This window comes from Ambystoma mexicanum, chromosome 1p, assembly GCF_040938575.1.
Source record: "Ambystoma mexicanum isolate Mex_15411 chromosome 1p, UKY_AmexF1_1, whole genome shotgun sequence".
NCBI lineage: Eukaryota > Metazoa > Chordata > Amphibia > Caudata > Ambystomatidae > Ambystoma > Ambystoma mexicanum.
This window is the reverse complement of record NC_090921.1, coordinates 635,419,827-635,433,969: the sequence shown is the minus strand read 5'-3', so window position 1 is coordinate 635,433,969 and position 14,143 is coordinate 635,419,827. Positions and strand designations below refer to the sequence as shown.

Here is a 14,143-nt window from a genome sequence, read left to right as displayed (position 1 = left end):
ACCTGGAAGCACCCAACTCCAAACATCTCCTGCCAAGCCGGTGTATGCTCAAAATCTCCATTGGCAACAAGAGCATAGTCCACAATTGTTGGGTCGTGCGAGACGTCACTGCCGCTTTTTACTTAGGCAGTGACATTCCCAATCGCTTTGCCATTAGTTTGGACCTAATAAACTTCAAAGCTTGGTCCCGATTAGCGGATAATCCCATGGGCTTTGATGATCCAGAAAAAGCATTTAGATCAGCTCAATTGCTACCTTATGCAGTTGAAATTCAGATCAAAGAGGAAGTCACCATCCCAGAAAGGACCCGACAATTCTCCCTGGAAGTGAAAGTTAAAAGAGGACAATATTTGCAAAACCCTGATGCTTACATACATCTAAACGCTTCTCTCCAACAGCAAGGGTTGGGGGTAAACCCAACACCATTAGTCAACATAGAACATGACACCATTCTAATAGAGGTGGATAACAGCGACTTAAAGAGTATTACTCTAGCCGCAGGCACCATTATTGGAATGGCGGTTGATGACCGACATTTTTCCATAGATTTAGGTAATGAACTGTTAGGGCCAATCCCCAAGGACTGCTTTGACAGTGACAGTGATGACGATACAACACCAGACAGGATTTCTACCCGGCATGGGGGGAACTTCCTGGTGTACACTTCCTGCCCCTATGGTAAGGAAGATGTGACTTGTGACTTCAGGAGGGATGAGGTGATTTTCCAGGTCCATGAGGGCTGCCTTTCCCACCTGAAGCCTCCAGTCCAAATCAGCACTCTGACCAGGGACTTCTCCACCCAGCTGGAGGAGGCCGCTGAAATAGCCAAACCAGAAGTCTTTCCAGGCTTCAGGCAGATGGTGGAAGAGAGAGTCAACCTAGCTGATGCCTGTGTGACTCTGGAACAAAAGCAAAAGTTGAAACAAGTTTTCTTGGATTTCCAAGATCTCTTTGCGGTAGACTCATATGACTGTGGTCGCACCGACATCCACACAACAACAATCCCCACGGACCCTGGCATGACTCCTGTGTTTGTGAAGCAATATCGCTTGCCTCTCGCATCAATGGAGTCCCTTACTGAAATAATTAAGAACCTTGAGTCCCGGGGAATAATCCGCCCAGTCCACAGCACCTTCAATAATCCGGTGCTGGGAATATTGAAGCCAAACGGCCAGTGGAGACTCTGCGCCGACCTCAGGGAGCTCAACAAACGGGTCCATACTTCCCGATGGCCTCTGCCCTACATTGTCCAAGGGCTGGCCCAGATACAGGGGTCACAGGTATTCACTGCAATAGACCTGACCAATGGATACTGGACCGTGCCTGTCAGCAGGGAGGACCAATACAAACTGGCTTTTACCTTTGGGGGCCAGCAGTGCACATGGACCCGGACTCCCTTCGGATACCTTAACTCCGGTAATGAGTTCAATATTTTCCTACATAAGGCCATGCCCGACCTGGGTGCGAGGGGTAACCTGGCTTATGTAGATGATGTCCTCATCAAAAGTTCATCTGTGGAGGAACACATAGCGGAGATCCGTTATGTTCTGAAATGTTGACGGCCGCCGGAGCAAAACTTTCCTTTCAGAAAGCACAGTGGTGTAGAACCCATGTTAATTTCTTGGGGCATGAGATTACTCCTCAGGGTCTCTGTCCCCAGGAAAAGAAAGTGGAAGCACTTCAGAAACTGAAAGACCCCACAACTCTGCGGGAACTAAGGAGCCTCCTTGGACTGACTAATTACAGCAGAAAGTTCATTGAGGGCTACGCAGAGATCACCAGACCCCTGATTCATCTCCTGAAGGGGGGGGGTCAAGTGGGAATGGGGTCCAGAACAATCCGAGGCAGTAAGACAACTCAAAAGAAGCCTCTCACAAGCGCCTTGCCTAGCTTACCCTGTCAGAAACAAGGAGTTCTTCCTGGAGACGGGGTTCTCTAATACGTGATTGACGGCAGTATTATACCAAAAGCATGACAAGGTCAATAAAGTAATCTCCTATGCGAGCAAAACTTTATCCTCTGTGGAGGAAAAATTCAACGATTGTGAGAAGGCACTCCTGGCAACGGTGTGGGCATTGAAGAATTACCGCCCGTTTATCCAGGGGGAACATATCATAGTGGAGACTCCACACCAGCCTCTGCAATATCTCCAAAGTGATAGAATCCGGGCCGGAAATGTGAGTAATTCCCGAATTACTTCCTGGATTCTGTCAATGCAAGGCTTTCCTGTGGCGGTCAGATATGGCCAAAACAAGAAGAGTCCCCTCGCGCAAGGTCTGGCTGACTTGCATGATTGTGCCAGAGAAAACTGTCTCGAGGACGAAAGTCTAAAAATCAAGGACAACATGGAGGCATACCTTAATTCCCCACACAAAGTCTTTGACGAGGACACGTGTGAGGGAATGCCCACTGTGTATGTGGACGGATGCTCTTACCATGTTGACAACGACGGGGAGAAAGAACTGGTGGCCGGCGTAGGGAATGCATGGGTGAATGAGTCCCCAGAACCCTCCGCTGGATACAAAATTGTCCCCGAAGTAGTCAGGTGGCAGAATTGATGGCTGTGCATCAGGCCATCCTCACTGCTGTCCAGCATCAACTCCACGAACTGGTCATAATCACAGATTCGGATTATGTACGGAACGGGTTCGTGGAGCACCTGGTTAATTGGAAAACCAGAGGCATGTTATGTGCTAACAACAAACCCTTGAAACATGGGAAGTTGATCCAAAACATTGATGATCTGGTCACCTCGAATGAAATGACCATCTATTGGAAAAAGATCAAGGGTCATTCCAAAGTAGAGGGACCAGACAAAACTGGAAATGACTTAGCTGATCAGCTGGCCAAAACCGGGGCCATCCAAGGGGATCTAATTGAGATTGAGTCCCTGTTGGGGGAAATCCAGGTCACTGCTATCACTAGGTCCCAGACAAATGCTCACAATGATCTTTCAATTGCACAATGGAGTAAGGAGACCTCTGATGCTGATTTGATTACAGCTCAGAAGGGGGATCCAATTATTGGTAAGTTTTACCAACACCTTGAGGACCCTGAGAACTTTCCCCTGACGGATACCGATTACACTGGGAAAGAGGACCTAAGAGTGTTGATGAAATGTCCAAAAATGTTCCGAATCCAAGACGGTTTGCTGGTAAGGAAATCCAAAGCTGGCCACGATCAGTGGGTGGTTCCTACCTCATTCCAAAGCCTGATGTTAAGTCACGCCCATGATGCGGCCACCGCCGGTCATAGGGGGTTTCACACAACATTGGAAATCGTAAGAGAGGTTGCATACTGGCCACACATGGGGCAGGACCTCGACCAATACTTGAAGGGGTGTCTTGTGTGTGCACAATTTCAGCCATCATCCCTCACGCACTGCGCGCCTCTCCAAAAGAGGGGGATGACACTGCCATGGTCAGATTTACAAATCGACTTTGTAGGCCCCGTGATTCGCTCTGCTAGGGGGAATAAGTACATGTTGACTGTGACATGCTTGTTTACCAAGTGGGTGGAATGTCTCCCGGCCCCAAATTGCAAGGCAGAAACTGCAGCTGCCCTGATGATTAACCACATCTTTTCCCGTTTCGGTCTACCTCAAAGGATTGAGTCAGACAGAGGTAGCCACTTCACCAGTGAAGTAATGACAAAGATGTGGGAGATACTGGGGGTCAAAAGGAAGTTGCATATTGCTTACCGGCCAGCTTCTTCTGGGGCAGTAGAGAGATATAACCGAACCATTGTGAGCATATTAAAGAAGTTTGTGGCAGATTCTGGGCCAAGTTGGGATATCCGATTACCTCTGGTCCTAATGGCCATCAGATCTACCCCTTCATCTGCAACCAAAATGTCACCATTTGAGTTGATGACTGGACGCAAGATGGTGCTTCCCCAGCATTTGCTCTATAGGACCCAAGAGCAGACACTGATAAATGCCTCCACTACTCATGAGTATGTGGAGAATTTAAGGAAACACCTCCAACATGCTTTTGCTTACGCTCAGCGGAATCTAGAAAGATCGGCTGATAGCATGAAGACCCATTATGACCTGAAAACTTCCAGGAAGGAATATCAGGTGGGAGACCGGGTCTATCTATACAACTTCCAAAGGAACCAGGCCAAGCAGCGAAAATGTTTGCCTACATGGAAGGGACCCTTTGAGATCATCGACAAGATCTCCCCTGTGGCCTACAAAATCCACATCCCCAAAGGTCATTTGGCAGAGGGGGAAGACAAGTGGGTGCACATTAACCAGTTGAAGTGTTGCCATCCCAGGCACACTCTGCAACAACTGGAGGAATCCTCTGGAATCCTAGCGGGTACTGTCTCAGACTAATTCAGTTCCAACCATAAAACATACCACATCTAGTCTCTAAAATATTGTGATTTGCATGAAACTGTCCCTTAGTTATACTGTTTTTTTTTTCAAAATAAGAATGTAATGTTTCGTTATGATGAAATGCATATGCTGCCCCACTATCTCAACAGTGGTGGAAAAACGTCTATGAGTAGGTATTGCCGCTTTTGCTTTATCATCCTAGGAGAGATGAAACCATGGAGAATGACCAAGGAGGACGACCCAGGGACCGGGAACGAATATCCAAGGGGCCCGGGGTACCGCCCAATATTCCCATCAGGACCGGCAAGGAGAACTGACCGATCCGACCGGATGGAGAGGAAGATGCTGAACTGTGCCATCTACAGAATTGGAAGAAGATAATGTGGACATACCAGCGCCAGGGTTCAAAACCTCCCTTGCAACCGACTCCCCCTCGACTCAAGTCAAAGCGCAGTCGGGCGGGGGGGTTTGTGGAGGGTTTTGACCCATGTGGAATCATTAGACGGGGTAAATGTGGGGATTAAGCTGTCGCTGCCCATCATTTTACCCCAGAACAAAAATAAATCATTGGAGTGGGTAAAGATGGGGATGCGCTGTCGCCGCCCATCATTTCATCCCAGAATCCAGGAGAGCTGCGCAGTTGTGCGCACACCAAAATGGGTTGCCAAAGGAAAAACAGTAGCGCCGGTTAGCTCAAAACAGCGCTTCAAAAACCACTCTGGTTTCCCTGAATGCAAGCTTCAAATGCCCATTTTAAACATTGCACATATGCAAAATGTTCACTGAACACCAGCAGACATTTGGCAGAAGGAAATTTTGTGTGCCTACAAAAATCTGGGAAGATGAAGAGCCCAGAACTGTGCTTATAACCAAACTGGCTGAGCTATGGAGTCAGCAGTTTTAGGTTTAACTGAACTACAGACATTAAAAATCCAAATGTTTAAAAAAAATAAGTGACCCACTTTTGAGTGTCACATAGTCTGTAACTGTTGAAATGTCATAGTTTTAAACTTAAAATCAGCATTCTAGCTGCATATGTAAAAATTGTCTTGACTTAAACTGGGGAACAAAAAGTGACATTTTATTTGAAACCTGGCTTAAGGAACTGAATTCTGCCCACCAGCTACCCCCGACAGGAGATGAGACTTGCACAACAGCTGTGTTCCCAGGCCTACCTGCCTTTTGCTGCTCCCACCAAAAGGGATATGACACTTCCCTGATTGAATTACCTGGGCTCTGCAGGAAATTGAACATAGCCCTGTCCTGACTTAGGCAAATGTTTTATTATGGGGGCCATAAATGGCTTCCTCTTGGACAATGGGCCTTCCAGGAGGAGCTTAGTTCTTCGGGTATGTTTTCAACTCAAACGGCGTCTCACCAGACCCGGCCTAGGTGAGCGACATAAAGACCACAAAAGCCCGAACTTCAGCAACCGAAGTGAGAAGCTTCATGGGCATGGTGACATACTGCGCAAGATTTATACCCGACCTTGCAACCCTTGCAGCGCTCCTAAGAGAACTAACAAATAAAGACAAACAGTGGGAATGCACAGCACAACATCAACAGGCATTCCAACAAATAAAAGACTCGCTGTCCAGCATCACAAGAATGGCCTCCTTTAACATTGAATGAGACACCAAACTCTTAGTTGACGCCAGCCCAGTGGGGTTAGGAGCTGTCCTCACAAAGTTGGATAAAGAAGTGTGGAGGGTTTTGACCCATGTGGAATCATTAGACGGGGTAAATGTGGGGATTAAGCTGTTGCTGCCCATCATTTTACCCCAGAACAAAAATAAATCATTGGAGTGGGTAAAGATGGGGATGCGCTGTTGCCGCCCATCATTTCATCCCAGAATCCAGGAGAGCTGCGCAGTTGTGCGCACACCAAAATGGGTTGCCAAAGGAAAAACAGTAGCGCCGGTTAGCTCAAAACAGCGCTTCAAAAACCACCCTGGTTTCCCTGAATGCAAGCTTCAAATGCCCATTTTAAACATTGCACATATGCAAAATGTTCACTGAACACCAGCAGACATTTGGCAGAAGGAAATGTTGTGTGCCTACAAAAATCTGGGAAGATGAAGAGCCCAGAACTGTGCTTATAACCAAACTGGCTGAGCTATGGAGTCAGCAGTTTTAAGTTTAACTGAACTACAGACATTAAAAATCCAGATGTTTAAAATAAATAAGTGACCTACTTTTGAGTGTCACATAGTCTGTAACTGTTGAAATGTCATAGTTTTAAACTTAAAATCAGCATTCTAGCTGCATATGTAAAAATTGTCTTGACTTAAACTTGGGAACAAAAAGTGACATTTTATCTGAAACCTGGCTTAAGGAACTGAATTCTGCCCACCAGCTACCCCCGACAGGAGATGAGACTTGCACAACAGCTGTGTTCCCAGGCCTACCTGCCTTTTGCTGCTCCCACCAAAAGGGATATGACACTTCCCTGATTGAATTACCTGGGCTCTGCAGGAAATTGAACAGAGCCCTGTCTTGACTCAGGCAAATGTTTTATTATGGGGGCCATAAATGGCTTCCTCTTGAACAATGGGCCTTCCAGGGCCCAGGCAGATGGTTTATTGCAGGTGTCGTAAAACAGCTTCCTCTTGGCAGAAGCTGGGAGGGGCAGGGTCTCTGGGCTTGGCAGAACTGGAAAAACCAGAAATTCAACCTTGTGCTGGGGGGAAACCACACCCCTGTAGCCAGAATATGGTTTTAGAAAAAGATGAATAACTCATAGTACGGACTTGTGAAAATTATTTAAATGATACCATAATTCTTGTGATTTTTCTGCCCACATTTTAAGAGGTTTTTAGAACCGGTGGCATGATCTGGGGGCAAACTAGCAGTTAAGAGGGTATTACTTAAAATGTATGCATGTTAAAAATCTGACACTTCATCAATTAATGTCCATACTCCTTGCGCACATGTGTGTAAATTTGGGTTAATGTCCGATATTGCGAAATCAGTTAAAAAGGGCAAATGTTGCCATTTCTGAATGCAAGCTCCAGGAAGAGCAGATTTGGACAGGGTATACCTCCTGTGATATGTGATGGGTGCATGTAATTTTAAACAAATGTGTACCTGTGCAAATATGTCTTTCGGGTCAAAATATAGATTGTGTGTAATTTGACAGGGGTGGGTTCTCTGTATCATAAACAGACCTCATCATGATGACACTTCATTTCATTCCCCCAATCAAGGGGAAGAGTATGAAGTGGCCAATGATGAGTGGAGAGGGGTAGAGCTTAGTGATGCTGCACACACACCCACTTTCCAAACACATAAAAGCAGACAGACAGGACAGATAGGGACCTTCAATTCCATTTGCTGCAACACGCTCTGCCGGACCATACCACATCCAGAGATCCAGACTTCAAATCCATCAATCTCCAGAATCCAGAGAGGCTAGAGAGAAAGAGAGCTGACCCAGATCACTGTGAAGTGCAGAGACCAGACCAGAGTCCAGTCTAAAACCTGACCAGATCCGTGGCGAGGCCCATTTATTTCAAAAATATATTGTGAGTACCTAGCAGACTGTGCAGAACCAATCTCTTAGTTAAAATAATATAATTCAATCTATTTTAATCTAAGTAGAACTGCCTCCTAACTGTCACCTGTCATTTGTAAAGCTGCCGCCTGTCATTTTCTAGTTGCAAGCTGCACTTGTCACTTTGAATTTTAACATTCCAAATCCGAAAAACTACCTTTATTTAATCGCTCATATCTCCGTAACCGTTTGTCCTAGAGACTTGCAGTAACTGAGATCCTAGGCTGTCCTAGGACCCCAAAACGACAGTGCTAGTCCTTGTAGTTCCTCTGTAATCGCGCAAAAACGCACTTGCGAATTTGCCGCGATTTGCAAATTTCTCAACGTGTGAAAACAGCAGTTTTTTTGCTTTCAGTTTCCAAAAATTCGTTTAACCTGCTAGTTACTCCTAGATCCTTGCTAAAGTGAGCCTGGACTAATATTAACTTGATACCACTCACCCTGAACCTCTAGAGGGAATTAAAAGCATTTTAGCATATTTTTCACTTCATAGCCAGCACATGTAAAAGCATTTTGGGCCTGTGTTTAAAACTCCGATCTGTAGTCTAAGCTTGCTGGGGTGAACTGAATTACAGTTGATTGTATTTCTGAGAACTGTGTGCTTTCCTTCCATTTCCTTGCATTGCATAAAGGGGGGAGGGGATTGCCAGAGAAAAGTGATTACATTGTTTTGTTGAATGCATATTGAGTATTTTCTGTACTGCATTTTCATTCCACCTTGCATCCATTTGAAACCATAAAGTATTGTTGCTATCTTATCCATCCTATAACCACTCATCATTGATTATAAAGAAGTGTGCTAGTGCCAGACTATCCATTATTGATTACTGCTCAGATTCAGTGCGATATTCAATTATTAAATTATTATAAAGTGTGATATATATATCTATTGTTTAAATTATCAAATAAACCTTTTAACTTGCAAAACAGAACTACTTCTTGGCTCAATGGGGTCAGGGGGATTCAAAGAGAGGGGTGTTATATAGGGGTAGTCATCCAGAACGCATGAACTGGACATAAAGATATATCAATAAGGGTTTCCATTCAGTATCCCAGACTAGGCATTGACTTAGCTGTAGTGTTGAATTGAATCCTCTTACAGGCGGCACCATACACCCGATCGCATTCGCTAGCCGTGTGCTAACGAAAATTGAGCAGATCTATGCGCACATCGAGAAACAGGCGTTGGCAATTCACAGACCCTAAGCCATTAGTTCCAATCTTCAAAGGGTCTGCACCACATCCCCCGGCGAGACTAGAAAAATGGATGCTGCAACTACAACCTTTTAACATCACCGTGGAATACAGGGCCAGAGCTGACAATCCAGCAGATTACCTCTCCCGACATCCCTGACCTGCCACCACTCTCGAAGAGCATCACGCAGCAGAAACAGATGAGCATATGTGTCATGTCATTGCATGTGCACGACTGCGTTCACTCATGCTACAAGAGATAGCGGACGAAACAAAGACAGACAGATGCCTGCCTGCTGCAGACCATGCAAGCAGTGAAATCGGGAGACTGGAAGAACTACCTGATAGCAGTAGCACAGTGCACACCAGCAGCCCAAGAAACAATACAAGCGTTGTTTGGGATCCGCCACAAACTCACACTGTCCGGGGACGGCGTTCTGCTAAAAGGACACAGAATCATCTTGCCAGGCACGCTGGAAGAGTGGGCCCTGAAGCTAGCACACGGAGGCCACCAAGGCATAGTTAAAACACAGTCATACCTAAATTCCAGAATGTGGATTCCACAAATGCACCAAGGCGTGATAGAGCTGGTTGAATCCTGTGCAGCATGTGAATCATCGAGAAGACTTGCTGTGTCAGAACCAATCATCAGTGCACTGTGAAGTCATAGAAGATGGGAGTCAGTCAGCATGGTCTTTTGCACCATCGCTGGGGAGGGGTATCTCCTCGTCCTAGTCGATGAGTTTAGCCGGTAAACAGAGGTTGAGCATTTGAAATCCACAAGTGCTGAATCAGTGATCACCGCACTCGAAAAGATATTTGCTGTGCGTGGAATACCGGCCAAAGTGAAGAGTGACAAGGCCCCCATTTCACTAGTCAGGACCTCAAACAATTCCTCCAGGTCCTAAGCATCAAACACAGAAAAATCACTCCATACTGGCCACAGGCCAACGGGGACGCAGAACGATTCACAGGGTTCCTGAATCAGGTCATACAGATTGTGAAGGAACGCGGCCTCCCATGGCTTGCAGCAGTGTATAGGTTCTGCGGACCCATCGCCAAACCCCACATATGTCAACGGGGGTGAGCCCAGCGGCGCTCATGTTCGGAGTGCCAATTCAAGCAGAACTCCTGATACACCCGAGCTGGGTAAGCCCTGATCCCGACATACCCCTCATCGAAGAAAGACGAGTCGGGAGGAACGAACAGGAGAGCCAAGGGCGCCACACTCAGCGCAGGGAACTACAGCCAGGAGACACTGTGCTGGTGAAAAACAGAGCGCCCCAAAGGAAGATGACGCTGAATTACGAGTCCCGGCCGTGGACAGTCCAGGACACCAAACACAGCATGATAACTGCCACCCGAGGAACCGAAGTGGTGACAAGAAACGTATCTTATTTCCGGAAAGTCTCAGAGACAATGTGGAAGGAACAGCCCGAACACCGGCCAACATAAGAAAATCATCAACCAAGACAGGAAGCATCAGGACAGACAGAAGAGGGCCGCTCATCCCAGATGATGAGCGAGCAAGTCCCCCAACAAGACATAAGAGTTCCAATTTCCCTGAGGGTGGAAGTGCCGGAGAGGGCCCATCCGCGATACCTGCTGAGAGAGAGGGCAAAACCATCATCCTGCCTCCACGGGTATGTATTGCAGGGGATATACTGCCGGTGAAGCGAAATGGAGAATCAGCAGTAAGAGACTATTAATGTGTACATTTTATGTTGGTTTGCATTCTAAGTTTGGGAGGAATGTGGTGTAGCCCAGTCACGTGGACGAGGAGAAACCCAAGTCACGTGATGTGGATGGAGAAAATAAAGTGGAACCGAAACTACATCAGTCCAGAGTAGGCACCGACACAAAGTGGCCGCATTGTGTTTTTGCGCGCCCTTATGTTTGAAGCCTGCACGGGCCTGTCGCGATACAGAACAGAAGGGAGCACTTTCTCACTTCCCAAAAACTCTTCTTGGTTCCCAAATGGGATTTGCATTGAAATATGAAAAATATAGTAAGAGTAACTTATTCGACATTTTGGAACAGGCGCCAGGTGATGTTTACTGCCAAAAATGGTCATGTTTTACTATTCTTATGTATGAACTGCTGATGATATCCTGGCTTCATTGCTATAACTGAAATAGGGATAGAAATGTGCTTGTTTTTTTTAACTTTCCGCAGTGGCAGGCCCTTTAAGAGCCAGTCATGGTCAAATGCACTCTCAGCACTCAAGTGAGTTCCAGGGGCCTATGTTACATTAGTGTCTAACGAATGTATTCAAGACGCCTAACCAAAACATTACTTGCGCTGGCGCACAAACCCGTCAAATGCACATACGCTTCATTTCATGTCTGCATACATAAGGGTTCATGTCTCATAAGCATTTGGAGGGGGCGTAGACATTTCCCGCTCAGTTCTAAAAATGTTGCTTGAAAACAGTGGCAGCTGGTGAATTCTGTAATGGGAGGGGCATAAATGTTTGCTTCGAATATATAGGAGTGACCGAGCATAGCGAGGGAGCCTGAAGCAATTCACAGGAGTTTGGAGGCTTCTCCCACTGAGAAACCGTTTAAAATAATGGGTTCAAATTATGAATTTGCTAGCACACATTTTGTGAGAAATTGGATAAAAGCGGCAAAGTTTGCGATCACTTTTGTATGCAGCACATTCAAAAATCCAATCCATACAAGTTACCAACAGTGCACAGGAGCTTATCCAAAACATTTTCATGATGCCGTTACCCACAATGCATGCATGTATAAACAACGTTTTCATGCTGCATCTGCCCGTCCATATCCATGCATACTGCAACAATAGATGCCATTATTACCATATAAGAAATGACTCCGGTTTGCTTTTGCCAGTAAAAATGCCATGCCACAGTAAGAAAATACATTCATATGACCTGCTAGACCGAACATTGTCATAGGTTGGCGCTGTGTTCTAATGGGAGAGGTGTTGAGGCAAGCCTGGTCTAAGGGGCGAACCTGCTAACATGTCCAGCAAGACCGAATTTATCGTAGTTGTAGAGGCATTCTAAAGTGTGTGGATGGATAGCCGTGCCTGCGGCAGATGTCCACCGAAGTGTTGCGTTTACTGCTGATGTAAGAAAGGTCTTCACAACATCATCTCTGTCAGTTTGCAGCACTGTGGCTGGGCATTGTGATTTTCATTGAACAGAAATCGTCAGTGACCTCTAATATCCTTATAATTACAATGTTAAGTTTAAGATCCATTATTCTGTATACAAATGACGGTACCGTGTCGTCACACTACATCGTTGCTTTTAAGTTTCACTGTTTCGCCACGGATACTTTTGAGGAAAAAAGGCAAAAGATATAAAATACAGTTCACTTGAGTAAAAAAAAATTATCAGTATATGTTGCCACCAACGCATCTAAAAAAATATACCACGCCAAACGCATGCCAGTTGACAGGCTCACCTGATCACTCAGCTCCAGGGCGCGCAGCAAGAATCCTATCAGGCACCCAGTGATGACGGAGAGCATGGACAGGGTGAGGAGGCCATTCTTTTTCCAGTAGTTTCTCAACCAAGTCACAACATCCGCAAGACTAAAGGGGAAGTTGTTTAGCAGAGCCTTTTTGATGCGCTCCCACATGATGGTGTTGCGTTCTGTGGGGAAACTGGCGGGAAACCTGCCCTGTGGGTGCAATCTGCGTCAGCGTCCCCTTGCATCCTCCATTACCGGTGATCTCCCCTGCCCGAGAGATGAACATCCCTTCCTGAGGTTCGGGCGCTCTCTGCGGAGATCAGCGAGAGGAGCCAGGCGCGTCAAGCCTCGGTATTACTCTGTGGGGTGGGCTGAAGGGCGAAGGCAGGTCCAAGCAGCTATTTAATACCACTCAGCCCGTAATTACAACTGACATATTTGCTCTTCCGTCTTTTACGCGCTCGGCCGTTAGTTAATGGAAAGGCTTGGGGCTTTAAGAATCAAAGGCCAGATGCAGCCGTCGGTTGTGGTGTTTTATTTGGCCGACGGTGTTTTATTTGGCCGACAACATCTGTCCCTTTGGGGGTAAATTCTGTAACATTTTTGTATGAAAGGTTAAGTACTACTCATCCATGATTTATACAATAATCTCATGGTACTAATAACAGGTGTGTTACTAATGCCAACTCAATGGCATTAATGTTTTGATCTCAGAGCAAGAGAGAATAGCCAGAATTCGAACCGGGAGCTTGGACTGCATGAACCACAGCTCTCTAGGTATCAGGTAATATTATCCCCATATATATGGTCGCCGTAAATAATATCGCCGGGAAAAGGTTGTGGCGATATTATATGGGTGACCATATATATGGGGATGGGCAAAAAAAAAAATGAAAATGTAAAAAAAAGAAAAAAAAACATTTGGGGGTTGCGGGGGTGTCCCCCGCATGTTCCATGCAATAATGTTGCCACAAAAAACTGCCATTTTTCGGCAATATTTTTGCATGGCGAGATTTTTGTGGCGACATTATTACATGGAACCGCTCTCTAGTACTTTGCAGTTTTTGTCACATTAATAAGAGTTGGCACTGCATGCAGCATTCTGAATATATATATATTCGAAATGTCATGTACATTCCCTGCCTTTTAAGGGACTACTAAGGTAGGCATGCGCTCAGTCTGGCCCTCCCTCTGAGCCAAGGTCTGCTCCATAAACATGGGGACCTCTGTGCAGCCATTGCTGGTTACTGAATGTCTGAATTACTAAACAGTAATCTTAATTACTCTTAGTCATTCTCTTCCTCATCACAGTACTTACTTGTGAGGTACCCACCTCGATCCCCGGGAACCCTTTTTCAATTGTTTGCCATGTTCCAGCCCCGGGTGGAAAAGACAGTACTGTGGCCAGCAGGGGTGTTACTAGGTCTGGAAAAGACCCGGGGCTACGCTGATGTCAGAACTGTCGAGACTGGGGGCTAGCTAGCCTTTTGGCTGTAGCTCCTGAGATTCTATCTGGGAATACAACCATAAGATCAGGGGCTATAGCCCACTTAGCCACCCCCCTGCCCCAGCAATGCCTCTGGTGGTCAGGGAGAGTAGCACTAGGAG

The 14,143-nt window shown here is 46.2% G+C and overlaps 1 protein-coding gene across 3 annotated transcripts in view; it reads right to left on the bottom strand.

Annotated features, from left to right (window-relative positions):
* The window catches only part of LOC138577868 (excitatory amino acid transporter 5-like), a 518,879-nt gene extending 505,998 nt beyond the window's left edge, over positions 1-12,881 (bottom strand). For all 3 annotated transcript variants that reach the window (XM_069649661.1, XM_069649664.1, XM_069649663.1), the window contains exon 1: positions 12,527-12,881. In XM_069649661.1, the coding sequence (XP_069505762.1) occupies positions 12,527-12,703 (177 nt within the window). In that variant the 5' untranslated portion in view covers positions 12,704-12,881. The remainder of the gene's footprint in view (positions 1-12,526) is intronic.
* Between the last annotated feature and the right edge of the window lie 1,262 nt (positions 12,882-14,143).